This window comes from Delphinapterus leucas, chromosome 10 (genome assembly GCF_059928025.1).
Source record: "Delphinapterus leucas isolate spDelLeu-1000000601 "Yukka" chromosome 10, BTC_Dleu_Yukka2, whole genome shotgun sequence".
Classification (NCBI taxonomy): Eukaryota; Metazoa; Chordata; class Mammalia; order Artiodactyla; family Monodontidae; genus Delphinapterus; species Delphinapterus leucas.
In genome coordinates, this window is record NC_143138.1 from 63,352,798 (window position 1) to 63,375,853 (window position 23,056).

A 23,056-nucleotide genomic window follows, 5' to 3' on the forward strand; every position below is an offset into this window, starting at 1 on the left:
AAAACCCCAGAAGAGAACATAGGCAAAACATTCTGTGACATAAATCATACCATTTTCTTAGGTCAGACTCAAGGCAACAGAAATAAAAGCAAACCTACCAATGGACCCAATCAAACATAAAGCTTTTGCACATCGAAGGAAACCATGAACAAAAAGACAACTACGGACTAGGAGAAAATATTTCAAAATGATGCAACCTACAAGGGCTAAATTTCAAAGATATACAAACAGCATGTACAACTCAACAACAAGACAACCCAATCAAAAAAAATGGAAAAAAGACCTAAAACAACATTTCTCCAAAAAAAGTATATATATATATATATATATATATACATATATATATATATATGGCCAAAAGGCACAAGGAAAGAGTTCAACGTATATAATTATGACACAAATACAAATCAAAACTACAAGTTATCACCTCTGCAGTACGAAGGACAATCAGCCTGGTCAAAAAACCCCAAAAAGTCTACATACAATAAATACGGGACAGTGTCTGAAGAACAAGGAACCCCTGGTTAGTGGGAAGGTAAATTGGTAACAGCACAACGGACAGCAGTAGGGAAGGTCCTTAAATAATGAAAAATAGAGCTCCCATAAGGTCCAGCAATAACACTCCTGGGCAAATATCTGTAGAAAACCATCCTTCAAATACACACATGGCCCCAACAGTCGTTGAGGTAAGATTTACAATAGCCGAGGCATCGAAACTACTGAAATGTCCATCGAGTTGAATGAATGGATAAAGAAAACGCCATACGTGTGCACAGTGGACTATTAGCCAGAAAACATAAATCATGCCATTTGCAGCAACATGGAGGGATCAGGAGATGATCTAACTAAGTCCAGTAAGTCAGAGTAAGACAAATATATGATATCACTTACAGGTGGAATCTAAAAAAGGATACAGATGAACTAATTGACAAAACAAAAACAGACTCACAGCCTTAGATAAGTAATTTAGAGTTACCAAAGGGGGAAGTTGCAGGGGGGGGCGACAGAAATTAGGAGGTTGGGATTAATACATACACACTAATATGTATGTATATATATAATTATAAAACAGATAATCAATGAGCACCTACTGGAGAGCACAGGGACTTCTACTCAACACTCAGTAATAACCTATGTGGGAAAAGAATCCGAAAGAGAATAGGTTCGTTCTTGTATATGTATAACTGAATCAAGCTGCTGTAAAACTCAAACACAGCATTGTAAATCAACCATACTCTAATAGAAAATAAAAAATAAATTTAAAAAAGAGGGAAAAAATGCAGACTATATTGCCCTGAGGCCTCGGTGACCAGGACTGGTGTCACATTCTTGGAGCCTGAGCAGGCTTGGGATCCACGGCTGAGTTGTCATGGGGCTGAGGGAGCTGGGGAGGATGTGCCAGCAAACGAGCCCCACCCTTGTATCTGTGGTGCCTAGTCCCCTCTGCGTGGGACTACAATCTCCGGATCCACACGGGTCCTCCTACTGCTGAAGCAAGCCTAGTGCACCCAAAGGATGGTGGACCTGCTGGGAGGAAAGAGCTGTGAAAAGACACCGGATCTCCACGGCTCCTGCTGGTGGGGTTCCCACCTCCAGCCTCCTTCCTTAGAGACGCCCCACCTACGAACCATGGCACCATCAGCATAGCACTACTGTAGGGGTTGGGAATCAGTCTGCAGGGTGAGGGGGGTGGGAAGTATCCAGACAGAGGCCCTTGGGGTTTTCTTCCGGCGTTTTCCATGTAATTTAGAACCCAGGAACACAGCTTTCTCTAAGCCTATGGTTGCCCGAGTTACCAGAGTGGGGCATGAAGAAGTGCTGCCGCCTTGTGGCCGCTTCTCATAACAACATGCTTAAAACACTGCTCATGGTCGCTTAATATTCACAAGGCCTGCGGGGCACTAAATGATCCCTGCTCTCAAGAAATGTCCTGTTGTAGGTAACGGAAAAAGAACTCAAAACAGGGCCGACTTTCAAAACAATTTCAAGAGATTAACTTTACTCACCCTGTTGTGTTTTTTTGTTTTAAAGTACGTGAAAAGATGTTCAGCGTCGCCAACGAGTAGAAAAATGGAAATCAAAATGACGAGTTATCCCCTGGCACCAATCATCAAAAATTCTCCAAAGAATAAATGCAGCAGAGGACGTGGAGAAAGGGGAACCCAACAATGCTGTTGGGAGGAAGGTAAATTGGTAATAGCCACAATGAAGAGCAGTAGGGAAGGTCCTTAAAAACTGAAAAATAGAGCTCCCATAATCTCCAGCAATCCCACTCCTGGGCAAATATCCGGAGAAAAGCATCTTTCAAATACACACATGCACCCCAATGGTCATTGCAGTAAGATTTACGATACCCGAGGCATCAAAACTACCGAAAATCCACCGAGATTAATGAATGGATAAACAAGACGCACTACATATACACAGTGGACTATTTCCCAGCCAGAAAACACAATGAAATCATGCCATTTGCACCAACATGGATGGATCAGGAGATGATCTCACTAGGTCCAGTAACTCAGACACAGTAAGACAAATATCATATGATATCACTTACACGTGGAATCTAAAATCAGATACAAATGAAGTAACTGACCAAACAAAAACAGAGTCACAGCCTTAGAAAAGAAATTCAGAGTTGCCAAAGGGGGGTGTTGCAGAGGGGGGAGAGAGAAATTAGAAGGTTGGGATTAACACATACACACTAATATATGTATATATATATGTATATATATGTATATATATATACACACACACACACACACACACACACATACACATATATATGTATAAAAATAGATAACCAGTGAGGACCTACTAGAGAGCACAGGGACCTCTACTCAACACTCAGTAATAACCTATGTGGGAAAAGAATCTGAAAGAGAACAGGTACATGTATAACTAAATCAAGCTGCTGTAAAACTCAAACACAGCACTGTAAATCAACCATACTCCAACAGAAAGTAAAAATTAAATTTAAAGAAAAAAGAGGGAAAAAACGCCTACTATATTGCCCTGAGGCCTCGGTGACCTGGGCTGGTGTCACATCCCTGGAGCCTGAGCAGGATTGGGTCCCAAGTCTGGAGTATGCTGGGGCTGAGGGAGCTGGGTGGGCAGGATGTGCCGGCAAACGAGCCCCACCCCTTGGACCTGTAGTGCCTGGTCCCCTCTGCATGGGACTACAATCTCCAGATCCAGGCAGGTCCTCCTACAGCTGAAGCAAGCCTAGTGCACCCAAAGGACGGTGGACCCTCTGGGTAGGAAGAGCTTTGAAAAGTCACCTGGTCTTCATGGGTTTGGTGGTGGGGTTCCCACCTCTAGCCTCGTTCCTTAGAGGCGCCCCCTGTATGTACCACAGCACCATCTGCATAGCACTTTTGCAGGGGTTGGGGATCAGTCTGTGCGGTGAGGGGATGAAGTAACGAGACGAGATGTAAACCCTCGGGGTTTTCTTCGGGCATTTTCCATGTAATTTACAACCCAGGAATATGACTTTCTCTAAGTCTCTGGTTGCTGGAGTTACCAGAGTGGGGCATGAAGAAATGCTGCCGCCTTGTGGCCGTTTCTCATAACAACATCTTTAAAAGGGGGCTTATGGGCACTTAATATTCCCAAAGCCTGCGGGGCAGTAAATGACCCCTGGTCTAAAGAAATGTCCTGTTGTAGGTAACGGAAAAAGAATTCAAAACAGGGCCGACTTTCAAGAAGCCAGTTTCAAGAGTTTAGCTTTACTCACACTGTTAAAAAAAAAAAAAAAAAGCACAGGGATAGATATTCAACATTGCTAATTATTAGAGAAATGCAAATCAAAACTTGGACAAGGTATTATCTCGCACCAGTCAGAATGGCCATCAACAAACGTCCACAAAGCATAAATGCAGAGTAGGGTGTGGAGAAAAGGGAAGCTGCCTACACGCTGCTGGTGGGAATGGAAAGTTGTGACAGCCACTATGGCGAACAATCTGCAGTTTCTTTAAAAAACTAAAAATAGAGCCACCATACGATCCTGCAGTCCCAGTCACGGGCGTAGTCCCAGAGAGCACCGTCATTCGGAAAGACACACGCACCCAACCTTTACTGCCACACTGTTTACAATAGCCAAGACATGGAAGCAACCAGAATGTCCATTGACAGAGAAATGGATAGAAAAGATGTGAATATATGCGACGGAATATTACTCAGCCATAAAAATTGAAATAATGCCATTTGCAGCAACAAGGATGGACCTAGAGATGATCATACTAAATGAAGTAAGTCAGACAGATAACGACAAATATCATATGACATCATTTACAGGTGGAATCTGAAAAGTGATACAAATGTACCAATTTACAAAACAGAAACAGGCTCTCAGATTTAGAAAAGAAACTTAACAGTTACCAAATGGGAAAAGTGGGGTGGAGGAGGTATAACTTGGGAGGTTGTGATTAACATATACGCACTAATATATATAAAAGAGATACCAACAAAGACCTACTCTGTAGCACAGGGAATTCTACTCAACACCCTTTAATAACCTATAGGGGAAAAGAATCTGAAAAAGAATAGATCTGTATCTACGTATAACTGAATCAGGTTGCTGGATGTCTAAAACAAACACAAGAGTGTAAATCAACTATACCCCAATATAAAATAAAATTAAATTCAACAAAGTTTGAAAAACTAAATATGACAAATGAACTTATCTACGAAAGAACAAAAGACTCACATACATAGAGAATAGACTTGTGGTTGCCTAGCGGGGTTGGGGGAGGGTTTGATTGGGGGTTTCGGACCTGCAGATGGAAACTATACATATAGAATGGATAAACCAGAAGGTAGTATTCTACAGCACAGGGAACTATATTCAATATCCTGTAATATCCCATAACGGAAAAGAATATGAAAAAGAATATATACGTATAACCGACTCACTTTGATGTATGTAAGAAAGTAACACAATACTTCAATTGTTAAAAAAAAAAAAAAGTTGCCAGCATAGCAAATATAATTCTGTAAAATATAAATAAAGGTGATTTTAGTAGCAAAAGTTTTTTGGAAAAACCCAAATGTCTATCAGTAAGGGAATCCATAGGGAACTCCCTGGTTGTCCAGTGGTTAGGACTTTGGGCTTCTACTGCCGCTGGCCTGGGTCCAGTAAATTGTAGGATATTTGAATGATGGAATAAAATGTAGCTCTTACAGGGCTTCCCTGGTGGCGCAGTGGTTGAGAGTCCGCCTGCAGATGCAGGGGACGTGGGTTCGTGCCCCGGTCTGGGAGGATCCCACATGCCGCGGAGCGGCTGGGCCCGTGAGCCGTGGCCGCTGGGACTGCACGTCCGGAGCCTGTGCTCCGCGGCGGGAGAGGCCACAGCAGTGAGAGGCCCGCGTACCGCAAAAAAAAAAAAAAAAAAAAAAAAGAAGGTTCTGGCCTCTGGGGAGTAGTGAAAGCTTTGGGGACAGTAACAAAAGGGATTTTATCTTTATCCTTGAAATGTTTTCTTTTACATAAAAAAAAATCGGAGCCCACAATGACAAAATATTTACAATTTTTCATTCGGAGAGGTGGATAGATGTGTTTGTTATATTATTCTTTATACTTTCCTCTATTTTTCAATTTTAAAAAGAGAAAATTTAAAGGAAGAAAGGACACAGGGAACCCAAAGGAACTGTGTAGAGACTGGGATTCCCGTGCAGCACTCGGGGAGACTAGTGGGCAGAGTTCTCGTCCTCTAAGAGGCACAAGGAAGGAGATACATATATATATATTTTGTTGTTGTTGTTTTGGTTTTTTTGTTTGTTTTCACACCACGCACAGCATGTGGGATCTTAGCTCCCCGACCAGGGATCAAACCCGTGCCCCCTGCAGTGAAAGCGTGGAGTCTTAACCATTGGACTGCCAGGGAAGTCCCGAGTTTTCCCTGATTTTCACGGGGTGTGCATACCCCTCAAGTTGCACTTTCTCTAGAACAGCTCCCAAAGGGCCCGAAGCTCCCAAAGACCTTGCCAGCACCTTACCGTTTCCAGCTCCGATTCCAAGCTGCAGTTTTTAATCTGTGGGAACACCTCGCTGTACTTGCTGGGGTAGGCAGACGCCAGGTAACTTTTCACCTCCTCCAGGTTGCTGACTGTCAAAAAGCCATCTTCAAGGTCGAAAGAGTTGGTCAGCAGCAGAATCACCCTGCAGAGCAGGGCAGCCGATTAACCGTCGCTGATTACAAAACCCTCTGCCTCTTCTGATTAGGTGAGGTCGCTCCAACAAAGGGAATCTGTTGACTGGTGAGCTTTTAGAGGGCAGAGTGATTGTGAACGGCTTTGAAGAAGCCTCAGATAGGAACAGTGATGATCAAAGGAACCAAACCCCCGCAGCTGGGCTATTTTAACCTCTGGACCAACATTGTCTGACAGAACTTCCTGTGATGATTGGAACGTTCTCCATCAGTGCTGTCCAATATGGTACCCACTAGCCACATGTGGCAACTGAGTACTCTAATGAGGCTAGTGCAACTGAGGAACTGATTTAAAAGAATTTACATTGAAATGGAAACCAATTTAAATCAAAATTTAAATCAATTTAAAATTTTAGTTAATTTTTTTTAACTCATTTATTTTATTTTTGGCTGCATTGGGTCTTCATTGCTCCACGCAGGCTTTCTCTAGTTGCGGTGAGCGGGGGCTTACTCTTCGTTGCAGTGCACGGGTTTCTCATTGCAGTGCACGGGCTTCTCATTGCAGTGGCTTCTCTTGTTGCAGTGCATGGGCTCTAGGCGCGCGGGCTCAGTAGTTGTGGCGCACAGGCTTAGTTGCTCCGTGGCATGTGGGATCTTCCCGGACCAGGGCTCGGACCCGTGTCCCCTGCATTGGCAGGCGGATTCTCAACCACTGCACCACCAGGGAAGTCCCCCAAATTTTAGTTAATTTTAAATCAATTTACATTTAAATGTTTACACCAGCCCCTTGTGGCTAGTGACCACTGTATTGGACAGCACGCCTTCTGGATGATGTTTCTTATATTTTGGGTAAGGGGCAGCGGAAAGTAGATCCTGCAATCTCCAGGGCTCAGCTGGAGAGCTCTTGGTTACTTCTGAGGGGGGAGATGGGGTAGAAGCAGCTAAGGTTTATCTGTTGAAGGCCCTATTGGCGCTAAGTGCTTTGAATACACAAAGCTGCCCTCGTCCCTGCAGGCAGACGCCGGCTTGCCTTATGCTTATCGGCTGCTGGTGGTTCCGATTTGACCCCGGGTTGAGGACAGCAAAGCCGGTGCCCTTTGCCCCACACCCCTTGACTTCTGGTGTCTGCCTCCTCCCACAGGCCCTTTCAGCTCGGGCCTTTAGAGGCCCACTGCCCCCGCCTTGAGGCCTGGGGCCCACCGGATGACCCAGGCTTACTTGTTCAAGCAGCTCTCGTAGTTGAAGGTGGCCTTGAAGCCATAGATGGAGAAGGTGACGACGCTGGCAAAGATGGAGGTGGAACTGTTGATGATGGACACGATGACGGCGTGCTTCTGGCAGTTGTTGGAGGGCTCGTTGTAGCTGGCGAAGGCGATGAGGCTGCCGAACCCCAAGCCGAGCGAGAAGAAGATCTGGGTGGCTGCGTTGATCCAGGCCTTTGGGTTGGCCAGCTGCTCCATCTGGAAAGCCAGCAGGGACAAGGCTGGAGAACCCCGGGTGGGAATCCCAGACTCCCAGATCAGCAGGGGGCAGGAGGCCCAGAGAGGGGAAGGAAATTGCCCATGGCACACAGCCAGCCAGATGCAGGCCTGGGGCCCGAACCCAGCTCTCCCGGCCCCATGCGTGCCCAGCCCGGTCCTCAGCAGATAAAACGCATCCTTTTGTCCTACCCTCCACTGCCTCTCACCCGCAGGAGGTGTGCAATTGAAAAGTGTAGGATAAAATAAGTTTTAAAGGTACTGAGCCCCTGATCCATGACCCAGGCACTGCACGGGTCTGGGCCTCCAGAAATGGCGGTGCTGGTGTCTAGGTCTGGGTTGTACCGCAGCACTAATGTTAGGGGGCATTTGGAATGTGATGGGGGCACTAATGGCGGGGTGCTGCCAAAGTCATTTTGTTTCCAGGGACCAGATTTGCTAAATGAATAACTTGTCCTGCCCCAAAGGCAATGGTGGCCTCCCTTGATTAGCATCAGTTATGGGGTGACTGAGGAGCGGGGTGCCTGGGACTGGATCACGGAGAGCCCTGCGGAGTATGGATGCACCCCTGTCGGGAGCGGGGTGCATGGAGGTGCGAGCAGGAGGGTGAGCTGACTGGCGTGACGCTCCTGGTGAACAGCTTGGTCCACAGGCTGGAGGGAGGGTTTGGGGTGAGACTGGGGTGAAGGCCAGATGTGGGGCTGGGGTAGCAAGAGGAGAGTGGACGGAAGATGTAATGCCCCAGAATTAGCAGGGCATAGGGACTGCCTGTCTGAGGACGGAATCCACGCCCCTCCACTGCCTGGCGGGCTCACACCCACCTTCCCCGGGTCCACTACTGTTCCCCCAACCCTTGGTCTTCCCCCTTCCACCCATCCTGGAAGGTGGCAGGATGAATGGGGGTGCCCTCGGGACCCCTCCCCTCCAGCCCATACCTTGGGAGTGAACATGTATGCCAGGCCGTTGGTGGCTCCGTGGAGCGTGAGGCCCCTGACCAGGTAGATGACGAGCACGCAGTAGGGCAGCAACGCAGTGAAGTACACCACCTGCGGGCAGCAGAGGGCAGGGTCAGCCTCCTGGAGATGCAGTGACTACAGGACCCTTTTGCCCAGGGCAGACCCGCCATCCCCACAAAAAAACCATGGCACTGTCTTGGCTGTTCGGGCTACTGATAGCTGGAAAGGTATCGAGAGTCTTGGTCAGGCACAGGTTCCGAGTTTGGGAAACTGGGTGGTGGGATGTGGATGCCCACGTGTGTGACCACCAGGAAATCTCTTATGTAGTGGAGAAGAGGGAACAGGTCCTAGAGACCTCTGTCCTCCACCCTCCCTTCAACCCGAACTTCTTCCAGAAAGGATTTGAGGCAGCCCACAAAAATACATCATCACATTAACATGTTAAAACTGCTAGATAAAGATATCTGTGTAAAAAGAAAATGTGGGCAATCCAGTAAGATAAGCCCAAAGAAAAAGGCAGCCCACAGAATAGGTGTGTGAGGTGCTACCCAGTTTCTGAGCCAGATCGATCTCTGAGCTTCCTCGTGGCCCAAGCAAAGCAGGAAGCACAATCACAAGATTTATATTGTCTCTGAAAGGAAAAAAAAAAAGTCCAAGAGCTTGGAGGAAGGTCAGGTATCCCCAGGACTGCAGCCTGAGAGAAGCTTAGCCATGGGTGCCATAAAGGAAAAGTCTTGACCACTGGTGTTCCTATAATAAATACAATAGAAATTCAGTGATTTTTTATGAAAGGCCTCACTTCCAGAGGCTTTAAAATTGATGGAATTTTCTGTGAACCAAAACCTTTCCCTGCTGACATATGTCATGGGTTCAATGATGTTTTATCTTTGCTTTCCATGGTGGATTTAGAAGTAGCCTCTCGTATTCTGGGTAATTTTAACTTTTACAAAGCCTTACAATAGGGACCTTCAAGTGCATGGATGCCCATCCAGGACTGGAATTTTTTTTTCTCTATATCAACTTGTATGTGCACAAGAGCCCCATATATAAAGCAGTGAAATACTTTGCAAGTTTGTTTGTTTGTTTTTGGTGAGAGCAGTTCCCTTAATGTTTACATCCTCCTATGAGAAATATAGCTGGTGACCCAAGTCCAGATGAGCCTGAGTTGCACCTGGCCCGACATTCCCACTGAGGTGTGGCACCCATCTTCCCATGAATTTCCAAGGTCACCAGAGTGGTGCTCTGTCCCCTCTCACCCTGGGAATGGCAGGCAGAAGTGGGGTGTATCTTTTATGACTGCTTCTTAACTGAAAACACTGAACTTGAGATGAGTAATAAATCCACCTGAGATTACAAGAAAAACCAGGTCTGAGGTGGAAATGGATAGGTGGAAAGAGAGGGCATCCGGCCAGTGAGCTGAAGGAAAGCAAGAGACAACAGGGGAGGGGTGACCAATGTCGGTAACCACTGGACACTTAGAGGACACTCAGAGCAAGCCCTTGGAATCTCCCCCCTTCCCCTCAGGTGAACAAGTTTCCCGGAAGGCTCTCTGGAGTCGAGACCAGGCTGGCTCACTTCTCCCCCATCAGGGAAGCTGGCAGGTTTGCTGGACACATGATCCAGCCTGAACTATTGGGAAAAACCATCTCTAAATAATCTGAAAAAAAAAAAAAAAACATTTCTAAATAATCTGGAGGGGTAAAAAGCAGATTCCAACAGAGAAGGCCAGGATACGGCACACAGTCTTTAACAAAATTAATTCCCATAAATAGAGCTGTTGGAGCTCATACAACTCAACAACAACAACAAAACACAACCCAATCCAAAAATGGGCAGAAGACCTAAATAAACATTTCTCCAAAGAAGACATACAGATGGCCAACAGGCACATGAAAAGATGCTCAACATTGCTAATCATTAGAGAAATGCAAATCAAAACTGCAATGAGGTACCACCTCACACTGGTCAGAATGGCCATCATTAAAAAGTCTACAAATAACAAATGCTAGAGAGGGTGTGGAGAAAAGGGAACCCTCCTACACTGTTGGTGGGAATGTAAGTTGGTGCAGCCACTATGGAAAACTAGTGTGGAAGTTCCTCAGAAAACGAAAAATAGAGTTGCCATGTGATCCAGCAATCCCACTCCTGGGCATATATCCAGACAAAATTATAATTCAAAAAGCTACATGCACCCCTATGTTCACAGCAGCACTGTTTGCAATACCCAAGACATGGAAACAACCTAAATGTCCATCGACAGATGAATGGGTAAAGAAGATGTGGTGTGTGTAAACAATGGACTATTACTCAGCCATAAAAAGAATGAAATAATGCCATCTGCAGCAACACGGATGGACCCAGAGATGATCATACTAAGTACGTCAGAAAGAGAAGGACAAACACCATATGATCTCATTTACATGTGGAATCCAAAATATGACACAAATGAACTTATCTACAAAACAGAAAGAGACTCACGGACATAGAGAACAGGGGAGGGTTGGATTGGGGGTTTGGGATTAGCAGTTGCAAACTATTATATATAGGATCAATAAACAACAAGGTCCTATTGGATAGTACAGGGAACTATATTAAGTATCCTGTAATAAACCATAATGGAAAAGAATATGAAAAAGAATGTATATAAATGAATCACTTTGCTATACCCCAGAAACTAACACAACACTGTAAATCAGCTATACTTCAATTTAAAAAAATAACTAAAGAGAGCTGTTGGGACACTTCTGTCATGGAGAGAGGTGTGGCTTAAGCAGAGGAAACAGACACTAAGAATGAGTAAGTTTTCATGGCACGACATGTCCTCATCTAACAAGTTTCTAAATGATCTGGTAAAGGGATGGCCTCATTAAATCTCCAAGTTTGCAGACACTGCCCTCGGATCTTTTGGATCATGGTCATGATAATCTGGCATAGACCAACTGAAGAAATTTTATGAGCATAAACTATCGGGCAAGCTTCAAGACGGGACAGAGTGAGTTGCCGCAGACTCTAAGCTTTCCCCAGGAAGATTCACTAGTCCCTCAGGTCGGCGGTGAGATGGGGTATTGTTAGGGCTAAGATGCTGGCCACCACGAGGTCTCGGAAACCAAAAGAAGATGTCCTACTAGGCATGGTGCTGGGGCATCACAGGACACCTAAAATACCGTGGGTAGTTCTGGTCTTGATGCCTCAAGAAACACATGGTGGGGCTGGAGAAGGCAACTCAGATGGCCAAGAGGATGAGGACAGGTGGACTCTTAGGACCTTCAGAAGGGAAAAGCTGGGGGATTAAGTCATGAAAAGTGTCAGCAAACAGGAGGTGGCTCACCAAACTGAGATGATGGGGAGTTTCTGGGGCAAAGCTGGGTCTGCCTGACTCCATCCTCACTACTTGGTGCCCTTGGGCAGGACTTGCCCTCTCTAAGCCTCAGGGGAGTGGGACAGTGAAATCTACCATGAAGGACTGAAGACTGATACAATGTGCATGTCTAACCCAGGGTGAGAGGAGAGACTGCGTATGAGCAGGGCACACTGGGGGGTTAAGAGCGCCTGCTGCAGCTTGAGAGAGACGGAAGATGAGGGAAACTCTCCAGGAAAACTTTCTACGTGGAGCAGATTAAAGAAGTGTCTCAGCCCCAGCAGGAGTATAAACCTGGGGACACACCAAAGAGAAAAGGTTTCTATATCAGGCCCGACAGCTCTGGAGGGTCACTGAAAGCAGCTTAGACCAAAGCTGAGTTCTGAAACTCGGCTGCACCCCAAAATCACCTGGAGCGCTTTTAAAATCCCAGTGCTCAGGGGGGACCTCATAATGATCATTCTGGAACCTCTGACAGTAGGACTGAGACAGCAGAGTTTTAAAAGCTCTCCAGGTGGTACCACTATGCAGCTAGGGTTGAGAGCCGAGGGTGTCTTGGGGACATCTGCCAACGTGAAGTTTTCAAAGCAAGGAAAACTCTGTTTAGTTGCTTGGCACCCCTTGGGTGGTGCGGGTTTGGGGCTGGGACAGAAATGCTCATTGTTTTAGGAAATGGGAAGGTCCTCATTTCGAGATTTAGGGTTGTGACTTCGAGCACCGCTGGCCATCTCTAGAGTCACTAGCAGGTGACTCGTGCCAGCATCCCTGTCCTTGCCCTCCCCCACCCCGCCCAGCACAGCTTCTGCCCTTCGACTGCAGAGGCAGCCTTTCTCACACACTCACACACACACACACACACCCCGTGCCGCCGTCCCACCTTGCCGGTAGACTCCGTGCCCCGCAGGATACACAAGTACACCAGGAGCCAGGCCAGGATGAGGCACAGCGCTGGCTCCCACTGCACTGCCCCGCTCTCCTGGATGGACGGCGAGATGTTGAGGGTTTTCCGGTACCAGAAGTACTGCGTCGAGGAAGCCTTCTCACACTCCTCATCATAGCCCGTACGGTTGCCATTCAGTGGGCACACGGACCACGGCAGGGGATCCTTTGGGATCAAGACAAACGTTATACGCAGAGGTGAGGGCTGAGGCCAAAGGTCAGGGTGGGGAGGACAGGAGGTGGCCCTGAGAGGAGGCTCCTGGAAGAGGACGCTGGTCCCCAAAGGGCAGGCAGCTGAAGCCCCTGAAGGCAGACAGGGAATCGGGGTTTGTCACGGGCACGGATGGGGCTTGGGCAGAGGGGTCAGGCAGGGAGGGGCTCCGCACTCCCAATCTGCCCAACTCTACGGTGGGTCTGAGGGACCAAATCAAAGGGACAATGGCCGGACCATCTTTGACAAACGAACTCTGCAGCCACCAGCCCAGGAACCCAAACCACAATTCCGGCAGTAATCAGCCCAGAGTGGACACGACTCGGTCACCGGCTGCAGCTTTCCAAACTTGTGTTCCCTCCAACTCAGGACCAAGTGGAAAAAGCCAAATACGCTCCCCTCACCAATCACACAGCTACAGTTTCCACGCCAGCACACTCCAATCAGGGCACACGTGCAGCCCTCCGTTTCCCACTAGCACGATTTCCCGCTCCTCTGCCTGTCCTGCCTGGAGTTTCTGCCAAATACAAGTGAAGGTGCTGACCTCCTGCTAACGAGCTCCGGATAGACAGCCTCTGCTCGCTCTCATTTGGGTGGTCTGTTTATTTCCACAAGCCCCTAGCGAGTCCTAGCATGAATAAGACTTGGGTCCTGCCCTCACTAAATGGTGGTGGAGACAGGCGTTTCCTACAACGGGCACTGGGTTTGGAAGTTAGAGGGGGATGCAGTTCAGCCCCACCACAGCCGTCTTCTGCATCTAAGACAGAGACAACCCAGCACTGATGACTTCCTTTGAGCCTGAGTCAAGCTACGCCTGTAGCAGTTCCACTCCTGGACTTCGTAGATAGAGCCAGTAAGAGCCTCTTCTGCTTCCACTAGTTTGAACAGGGCTCTCTGTCACTTAGAAACAAAAGAGCCTAAATGGTGCATGTACAATGAACACGACCCAAGGCCAAGAGCTAAAGAAAAGCTCTGAGCTGAGTGGGGGCGGGTGGTAGATTCTGGCTTGGAGCGGGAAGGGGGTTAGGGGGTCCCACCTCTGCTCTGCCAAGACCAGCCCCTCGTTGATCAGATTTCATTAGACAAAAACTCTCCACTGACAGAAGCAAGTCTAACCCCATTGGGTTCAATCCCTGTATTTCACAGGAAACAGAAATGAGCTCCAACGGCATCACTCCCTGATGGGCCAGGGCCACTCTGCCCATGAGTGGCTGGAGCCCAGGTCTGTCATCTGGAAAGTGCTTGGGGCCCATGCTGGTAGGACCCCTGGCAGCAACAGGGGGCCCCTCACCTGCTAGAATATAAGAGCTGGTTTCTAGCTTCCACCTAAAATATTTCCAAAGGCGACCACCAGCAATTCCTCCTCTTGAGAGGTGGCATCCACTACCCCTCCCTGTGAACCTGGGTTGACCTGTGTCTTGCTTTGATCAACAGAAAGCAGTGGAGTGAAGCTGTGTGACTTCCTGGCCTTGGCATCCCACGGCCTTGCAACTGTTACTTTCACCCTCTTGGAAACCAGCTGCCCTGTACAGACACTCGGGCTTGACGGCTGAGCGAGGAGGACTCGTGGAAGGAATGGCCATGTGGAGTGAACTGAGGTGTCTGGCGACAGCCAGCACCGAGCCCCTGTCAGGTGGGAGGGTCCCTGTGGACCTGAAGCCCAGACCACAGTCCCTTGGGTTTGCCTGGCCCGTATGGGGCTGACTGGGTCCATTCACTGGACCACTGCTGTTGCCAGCCCAGCCCAGCCTGACTGCCAACCTTGGCTACACGTACATGACTTAATCACTCGCGGGGGGCGGGGGGGGCGCTTTAAAAACTCGGATGCCTGGGTGCAACGCCAGTGACTCGGATTTCATTGGTCTGGGGTAGGGCCCGGGCCTCAGAATTTTAAAAGCTCCCCCAGGTGATTCCAGCAAGCAGCCAACATGGAGAAGCTTTAAAGTACAGAAGGACTTAAACTGACCAATTCTCAGCACCCAGACTCTCCCCCTCTGAATCAGTGGGTCAGGCAGGGATCCCTGCATCTGTGTTTGTAACATCCCGGTGCTCCCCCAGGGAAAAGCTGGAAAGCCCAGCCTGGTGGGAGGTGGACAAGAGCACAGACCCTGTGGCTAGGCTGCCGCATCCAGCCTCCCAGCTACTCAACTCCCCTCTGCCTCTGGTACGCGCTGTGTCAGCACCACACAGTGCGGTGATGATCACACAAGCGAATAGTTCTGAAGTGCTTGTGACTCCAGCTGGTCCACAGCAAGTGTGAGTGTCTGTTGCTGCAGGTACTATCATTACGATGTGACCATGAAGGAGGCTCCAGGGCAGAGGGGATAAGGGAGAGGCCCATGGATCTCTGAAGGCTGGAATGAATAATCAAGTGATTTTCAGGAATCACTGATTTTCACACTTCTGAGGGTTAGGAAAAAGTACTCCCTTACTTGAGACACTTTATTTTTGCCTTTAGAAAATGGTCAGATTATCCTGATTTGTTACAAGACACGTTGCTTCCACCTTTGGAAAACTGTCTTAAGTATGCAGACATATAGTGCCTGAGACATGTATGGCAACCCCTTAATTGGAATGGCATTGTGCAGTGCACAACCTGCCCAACCATACATGACAGCCCAGCACAGAGGAGGGAAATGGTTACCAGGCTGGAGAGTAGAGGAGCTGCCCTCCACCCAGAAGGCAGAGGACAGGCAAGGTTGTGGCTAGTCTTCATGGAACTCTAGGTTGAGCCAGGGAAAGGATGAGGGGCTACAGCTATGCTCAGGGCAGAGTCCTTCCTGTCAGGGACATGCACAGGGCATTTTCCAGTGAGATGACCTGGGTAGGGTGGACAGGGAAGCCAGAGTTGGGTGTGGATGTGGCACCTTCTGAGCGTAGATGCTGACTCCTGATTGAGGTCATTAACCCAAGCATTCCTTGGGGCCCCAACGATTCAAGGCTGTGCCCAAGTGCTCCAGATACTGGCCTCACAAATTAGGGTCAGTTCATAGTCCATGACCGGCCCCATCTAGCTTTTGGGCCTTGGAGGTAGGGTCTGTCCCATGAAGGCTTGGCTCAGTGGCAAAGGGTAAGGCATCCAGCCCATGAGCTCCTGTCTCCTCCCTCTCTTTTCCTATCTGGGAGGAGGCCGCAGGAGTGGGGTCCCTGACAGTGAAAGGCAGACTCTGAGGAAAAGACGTGAACATGGGCAGTGGACGGGAAGTTGCCATTTTGGATATGAAGACCACCTCTCGGTGTGGAATTAGGGTCCTCTCTTCTCTACATGTTCCATTTCCTTCCACATTTTCTACAATGAGCATCAGCTATGGTTATAATCAGACATGCATTTTTTAAATGTCTAATCTTGGGAATAGCTACTATTGTGTTACAGGGGTGACAATGGTCCTTCTAGGAGAACTTTTGTAGAGAAAAGGAGGGGCACAGCCCGGAGTCAGAAACCTAGAAGGACAAGTGACGAGAGGCAGGAAGGGGGAAGAGGAGGGAGGCCGGTACTGTTATGCTCAGTGGGTGGAGCCCTTCCCCATCAGTTCTCTCCACAGGTTTCCCCCTGGGCCCCCTCTGCAGTGGTTCTTAATATTTTTGGGGGGGTCACATCCTTCAGAGAGAACCCGATGAAAGCCATGGGCCTGTTCCCCCAAAATGTGCACATACATCACACACAACAGCAGGGGTCCATGGATCCCTGGCTCAGAAGTCCTCCGCTTGGCTGGGGGCGCCCAGCCAGCCCCAGCCCTTCGCACCACTTCCTGACAGCTCCTGACTCCCTCAAGGCTGCTGCCCCCACGCTCCACCCATGTGCCGGCAGTGTGCACTCTGTTGCCCTCCCCCTTTCCCGCTCTGACCCCTGCTCGGGTGCGCTCACCTGGAAGGAGTGGAAGAGGTACCAGAAGGCCCAGGCGTTGATGACATTGTAGTACATGGAGAGGAAGAAGGACACCACCACACTGGCCACGCCTGCAGGGACAGGATGCAGACAGAGGGTGCTGAGGACGGCCCCTACCCCGCCTGCCTGGACGGGGCAGCAGGGGTCCCGCCCAGAGCCCCCAGGACATGCCTGCAGGGCCCGCCCTGGGACGGCAAAACCAGGTTTGTGACCTGGCACCTGCGAGCACTTCCTAAGGGTTAGTCTCTTCCACAACCTCTCTCCCCATCTTCTGGGGCATGAGGCCTGTGATGTTCTTTTGATGTGCTTAGGTCCTCACAACGATGTTGTGAAATGCCATGTTATGCCTACTTCGCAGAGAGGGAAACTGAGACACAGCACTCGCCCAAGACCACACAGCTATTAAGCGGCACGACTAGGATTCGCACCTAGTGTGAGAAGCACTTTGTCACTGATGCCAGACATAACAGTTGCTCTCTCCCTGGCTCACCTGAAGCTGGGTCATTTGTGCCAAACCCTGCCCAGCAGTGGTGGGGAACATGGCGTGAGGAGGTGTGTCAGGAGTTGGGGGGATGGGGGCTACCCCTGACCTGGTCAGCCCTGCGGGGAACCAGTAGTGTCCTGGAGCTGGCCCTCACCAGCCCCCGAGAGCCGCTGTGCACAGCTCTGCCCAACCCCAGGCTCCGGGACATCTCCTTAGAATTTGACGGTGGCCGCGGTGGCACCAGTATCAGTAAATGCTACAACCAGGCCTTCCCCTCCCCCACCCCACCTCACCGAGCTGGTTGTTAAACATTCACGAGCAACCCCGATTGGCACCAACATCTGGTATTTTTCCTATTCAGCAAATGCTGCCTCAGAGAAGGCCTCTGTGATTGATAACTCGGGCCAATTGTGAAACCACACACCTCTGTGTTAAATATTAACAGCCATTCCAGATGAGGAGGCAGTTCGATTTGGAGGTGATTCGTGAGGCCACCAGACACATTTCTTCTGCATCTGAGACTAAGTCACGTCCAAGTTCACATCCTCCTTGCTCCCGAAACTTTCCTGTCCCCCTTTCTGCCTGGGGGGTGGGAGAGGTGAGCAGAACAGACCGTGGCCACTGCTAGTCAAAGTTCAGCAGAGGAGCCCCGGCCCAAGAGGGCCGCACAGGTCGGGCAAAGATCTCCCGCGGGCACCCCGGACACTGGCTCAGAGTAACTCAGGGGAGGCAGGATGGAAAGCAGTGCCCCTCTTGCCATCCACTGTGCCTCGGCCTCCACGTACTGGAGATGTTAATGGCACCCACACCCGCTCTCGGCCTCCATGCACTGGAGATGTTAATGGCACCCACACCGCTCTCGGCCTCCATGCACTGGAGATGTTAATGGCACCCACACCCGCTCTCGGCCTCCATGCACTGGAGATGTTAATGGCACCCACACCGCTCTCGGCCTCCATGCACTGGAGATGTTAATGGCACCCACACCCGCTCTCGGCCTCCATGCACTGGAGATGTTAATGGCACCCACACCCGCTCTCGGCCTCCATGCACTGGAGATGTTAATGGCACCCACACCCGCTCTGGTGTGATGAAGATTAAATGAGCTCACACACATACACAGACAGGCCAGCACCTTGCACAGAGCAGGTGCTCAGTGACAGAGGGAGCCGTTATACGGGTTCCCAGAATGGTTGCTGGACAGGACACGGAGTTACAGCTCCTTTCTTAGGCAGCTGTTTCCCTGTTACAAATGAGCAAACTGAGCCCCAGAGAAGCAATGTGGCATCAGTTCCCCAGGGGGTGTGCATCCTCCCTCTGTCACCGTCCCATGGGTAAGAAATCCAGCCCCTCTCAGCGCACATTCTATGGCACCCCTCCTGGGCCTTCTGCCCGCCCCACTCAAGGGCTCTCTCTGGGGCCTCATGCTTGCCCCTTGCTCCAGCAGCTTTGCCAAGGGACTCCCCCCACCGTCACCTTCTCCTGTCCAAAACACAGTCTGGGGGTCCACAGGTGGGAGAGGACTGGAAAGCACCCACTTACCAACGCCACTGAGGTAGGGGTTGATGGTCCTCCAGGCACCGATGCTGCCCTGGCGCATGCACTGCCCCACTGCCAGTTCCAGGTACAGGAGCGGCATGCCCTCCACGGTGAGCATGATGATGTAGGGCACCAGGAAACTACCTGTGGGTGTCCAGAGCCGAAACCAGGCCATCACCCAGGGCTTTACTCTGGAACCCACCTAACCTCTGTGCAAAAGGCCTTCCATCCACCCTCCCGTCTTTCCACTAGTCTATTCGTCCTTCTACCTTTCCATCCATCCTCCATTCCTTCCTGTATTTTATCTTTCTCTCGGAATCCATCCTCCTCTTTCTACTCATCCTCCATCCTTCCACCCATCCACTCTTCTGTCTTTCCATCCATCCAGCTGTCCCTCTACCCTTTTGTCTTTCTATTCATCATTCCATCCATGGACGACATACAGCCACATCAGTTGTTAAGATCGTTAAATACGTCCATCCTGGGTGGTAAATTGCCACCAATGCCAAGACCCTTGAGCGCCTTCCTCAAGGCCTCAGCTGCCCCAGCCCCTCTGCCAGAAACCCCCATTCCATTTCTATTGTAGCAACTAATAGCTGATCAGAGTCTGGACCACTGAGTGGTTAAACGTTTTGAACATCACCTCTGAATCCAGTCAGCCAGCCGCCCACCTCCACACACTTCCTTTGGGCTTTTGACATGGCCCAGATGGTGCCCCACCACCTGGGTGGAGGTATTACACCAAACAGCTGTTTTACTAAACGCTTCCTCTGGGCCGGGCCCTGAGCTGAGTGTAGGATAGATGCGAGAGGAGCAGCCCTGCTCCCTGCCCACCAGGGATCACCTGGGCAGAGGAATTTCAGCTGCTTCATGATTGCCTGGAGCCACAGAATACTCCTCTGGGCCTTTGTCTTCAGAGATGAGGCAAGGGATTGCTATGTATGTGTGGAGACAAGGAGGTCTCCGATAGACCGAGCCCAGGCCACCAGCTCCCTTTACAGATCACCTCTGTTGGATGTATATCCGTTTTATACAGTGGCCTTCAGCCTAAGTTTTCATTTTAATAAAGGGTATTATGACTAGTTCAAATTTTAAACCCACTGGTTCCCAAGGAGCCACCTGCAGACAATGGCCCTCGGTGACAGTGGGGAGCCAGGACGTGTGAACGGAGCTACAAAAGGCCCCCCACTGCCAGACACATGGACAGAGACGGCAGCCTGCGGGGGCGTCCCCCACCCCGGCTGCCCCATTGCTTCTTCTGCTGGTCCCGCCCCGTCCTCCGCAGCCCCTCGGACATCCCTCCCCCAGCTCCTAGCTCCTTGGCAGGGGACCTGAAAAACGGTTCACTGGGAGAGGAGGGCAGGACTTCTGATTAAAAGAAAACCCTGACTCTACAGCTGCAGGGATTAAAGGCTGGTTACAGAAGGAACTGGCTCTGGAAGTATTAAGGTAAACAACACGATACGTATGTTCACAGGAACGTCTAATATTTACAAAAATGCCTCCATTGTACATATGTACTGTCCTATAACTCACTTTTCTCTCCCAACAGGATCTCACCGTCGTTCTCTCGACCACACCGTGTACCTTCCCATCGCCCCTTAAGAAGCTGCACAACATTCCACGGGGAGAAGGAGCCTAGAATTTCTTTCATCACATCAGTCCTCGGGCACTTAGGCTGTTGCCAGTTTTCTGCCGTCCTAAACAAAGCCTGGTCCACATGTTTATTTCCTCGGGACAGAAATCCCAGAAGGAGAATGGCTGGCACCAAGGCCAAGCAGAGCCCCCGCAAGGCCCTCTCACGACGGAGAGAAAGGTGCCAGCGTGTGCTCGGGAGAGCGGGCCCCACGTCACCAGACCTCCGCGCTCCCAGCTTCGTCCTCCCTGCTTACATCAAGGCTACAACGAATCCTGCCCCCTCGTTTCTGGACCCCGCTTTGAAGACTCTGCCAGACCCTGCTCCCTTCCTGCCCAGCAGGGAGTTGCTGCAGCATCTTACCCGGTTCCTCTCAACAGCAAGGAGTCCACGAGGCTGTCAGGGGTTCCCACCCACCATATACCCATCAGTATAGGTTGCGTTGGCACAACCTGCCTGGAGCAGCATTCGAACCCTCAGTGGTTATAAGAAAAGATTATTTTCACCCAAGATGTTAAACAGTAGCCACAGGAGGCCTGGCAAGGTCCACGGAAGGGTTTTCTCTTTCACAGAGCCTGCTTGATGGTCCACTGCCTGTGGGAAGGTTGGACATTCAAGGCCTGGTGCCCAGATGGGTTCCTTAGCGCTGCCCTTCAGTAACTTCTATTACCCCTCCCACTGCCCAACCATCCAAACACACACACAATCCCAATGGATCTGCTCTGTGATCACTTTCTCAACAAATTATGCTAGAACACTGAACATCCATATGCAGAAACAATGAACCTCAACCCATGTATCACATTTTATACCAAAAAAAAGCCCTCAAAAAGCCCTCAAAATTTATACCTCAAAAAAGCCCTACCACACAACATTTCAAAGGGACTTATTTAAGCCTGCTTCTGGGAGCCACTGATTCACAGCAGGGCAACTGGGAAGGCCTTATCCCAAGTCAAATTAGTATTCACTTTCTCAGTTTTCCCTGTTGATTGTGGTCTCCAGGATGAATGTAGTTCCAATGCCTTAATCCAAATCAGGGGATAATTTCCTCAAGGAGGGCTTTAACCAATTAAAGAGTACTGATTTTAAAAACTAAGAACCTTACACTGCCACACACAAAAACAAATGGCCCACAAAACATTCTCCTTTCCTTCTGAAGGTTTTACGATGCACTGTTATCATTAACCAGTCTTTTCCTATTAAACTTAAATGGTCAATTGGGACAAGTGGTTCTGAGACCATCCTTCCACCACTGACTAAGACTGGGGTGGCAGGTATTGGGGAATAATATTCACTTAGCCTTCTGAGCTTTCTGGGCAGACTTGGTGACCCTGCCAGCTCCAGCTGACTTTTTGTCCACTGCTTTGATGACACCCAAAGCAACTGTCTCTCATGTCACAAACAGCAAAATGGCCCAGAGGAGGAGAGTCAGAGAAGCTCTCAACACACATGGGCTTTCCAGGAACCATATCAATGATGGCAGCATCCCCAGATTAAGAAGGGGGCCATCTTCCAGCTTGTCCCCCAGACAATCTTCTTCAGCCCAACAAACCTGCAAGCAACGTGAGCTCTGTGACAAGTCGGTCCAGGTGCACATGCAGCACTGATTTGGCCTTGATGGTTCAAGATAATCCCCTTGAGCTGTGAAGCCAGCTGCTTCCATCGGTGGGTCATTTTTGCTGTCATCAGCCACACTGCCACAACAAACACCTTTGACAGACACGTTCTTGACACACTGAGGCTCACACTGTCCCCAGGAAGGGCTTTACTCAAAGCTTCCTTTGTGCATTTCAACTGTCTTGACTTCCTGCAGCTCAAGGCATTTGAGTCCAGTCCTCAGTGGTGCAGGTTCCTGTGTTGGGTCCCCATCTGGGGAGGTCCAATAGCCACCTTTGGGTTATTTTTAGCACAAATCATGCAATTCTGAGTGACTTGCTGGATGGTCTTTTGTAGGTTAGGCCCCATTATATGCTTTTTTTTTTTTTTTTTTTTTTTTTTTTATGGCTGTGCTGAGTGGCTTGCAGGATCTTAGTTCCTCGACCAGGGACTGAACTAGTGCCCTTGGCAATGAAAGCACCAAGTCCTAACCACTGGACTGCCTGGGAAAGCCCCTGACTTTTGAATCCATTGTAAGGTGGCATCTCTCCCTAATGGACGCTATTATGAATGTGCCACAGCACAGTGTCCAAGATGCCTCAGGGATCAAAACAATTCCTTGTGCGCTACATTCCCAGCCAGGTGAGGTGTGGTCCAAGTGAAACCCCACTCTTCGGCCCTCACCTTGTCCTTTTCTGAATACACTGGCTGGTATTTTGACAAGTCTATCAATGGAAGAAGTGATTCTCTTGCCTCAGAGGAGATTGTCCCAGCGTCCCTTTTTTTTTTTTTTTAAATCTCTCAAAATATTTATTTCAAGTAGA

At 49.5% G+C, this 23,056-nt stretch overlaps 1 protein-coding gene and 1 long non-coding RNA gene across 8 annotated transcripts in view; one reads left to right on the forward strand and one right to left on the reverse strand.

Annotated features, from left to right (window-relative positions):
• The window catches only part of SLC6A20 (solute carrier family 6 member 20), a 61,996-nt gene that overhangs the window by 28,965 nt on the left and 9,975 nt on the right, over positions 1 to 23,056 (reverse strand). For 4 of the 7 annotated variants that reach the window (XM_089918052.1, XM_089918053.1, XM_022573392.3 and 1 more), the window contains exons 2-7: positions 19,004 to 19,144; positions 16,957 to 17,048; positions 12,819 to 13,046; positions 8,563 to 8,673; positions 7,368 to 7,609; positions 5,998 to 6,160 (exon numbers count right to left, since the gene is read on the reverse strand). In XM_089918052.1, coding sequence (XP_089774178.1) covers positions 5,998 to 6,160; positions 7,368 to 7,609; positions 8,563 to 8,673; positions 12,819 to 13,046; positions 16,957 to 17,048; positions 19,004 to 19,144 — 977 coding nt within the window. The remainder of the gene's footprint in view (positions 1 to 5,997; positions 6,161 to 7,367; positions 7,610 to 8,562; positions 8,674 to 12,818; positions 13,047 to 16,956; positions 17,049 to 19,003; positions 19,145 to 23,056) is intronic. The other 3 variants (XM_089918056.1, XM_089918054.1, XM_089918055.1) reach the window with 1 other exon arrangement.
• LOC149748264 (uncharacterized) lies at positions 19,140 to 23,030 on the forward strand. Its single transcript, XR_016394473.1, has 2 exons — positions 19,140 to 20,449; positions 20,553 to 23,030. It is a non-coding gene; the product is annotated as an uncharacterized LOC149748264 (long non-coding RNA).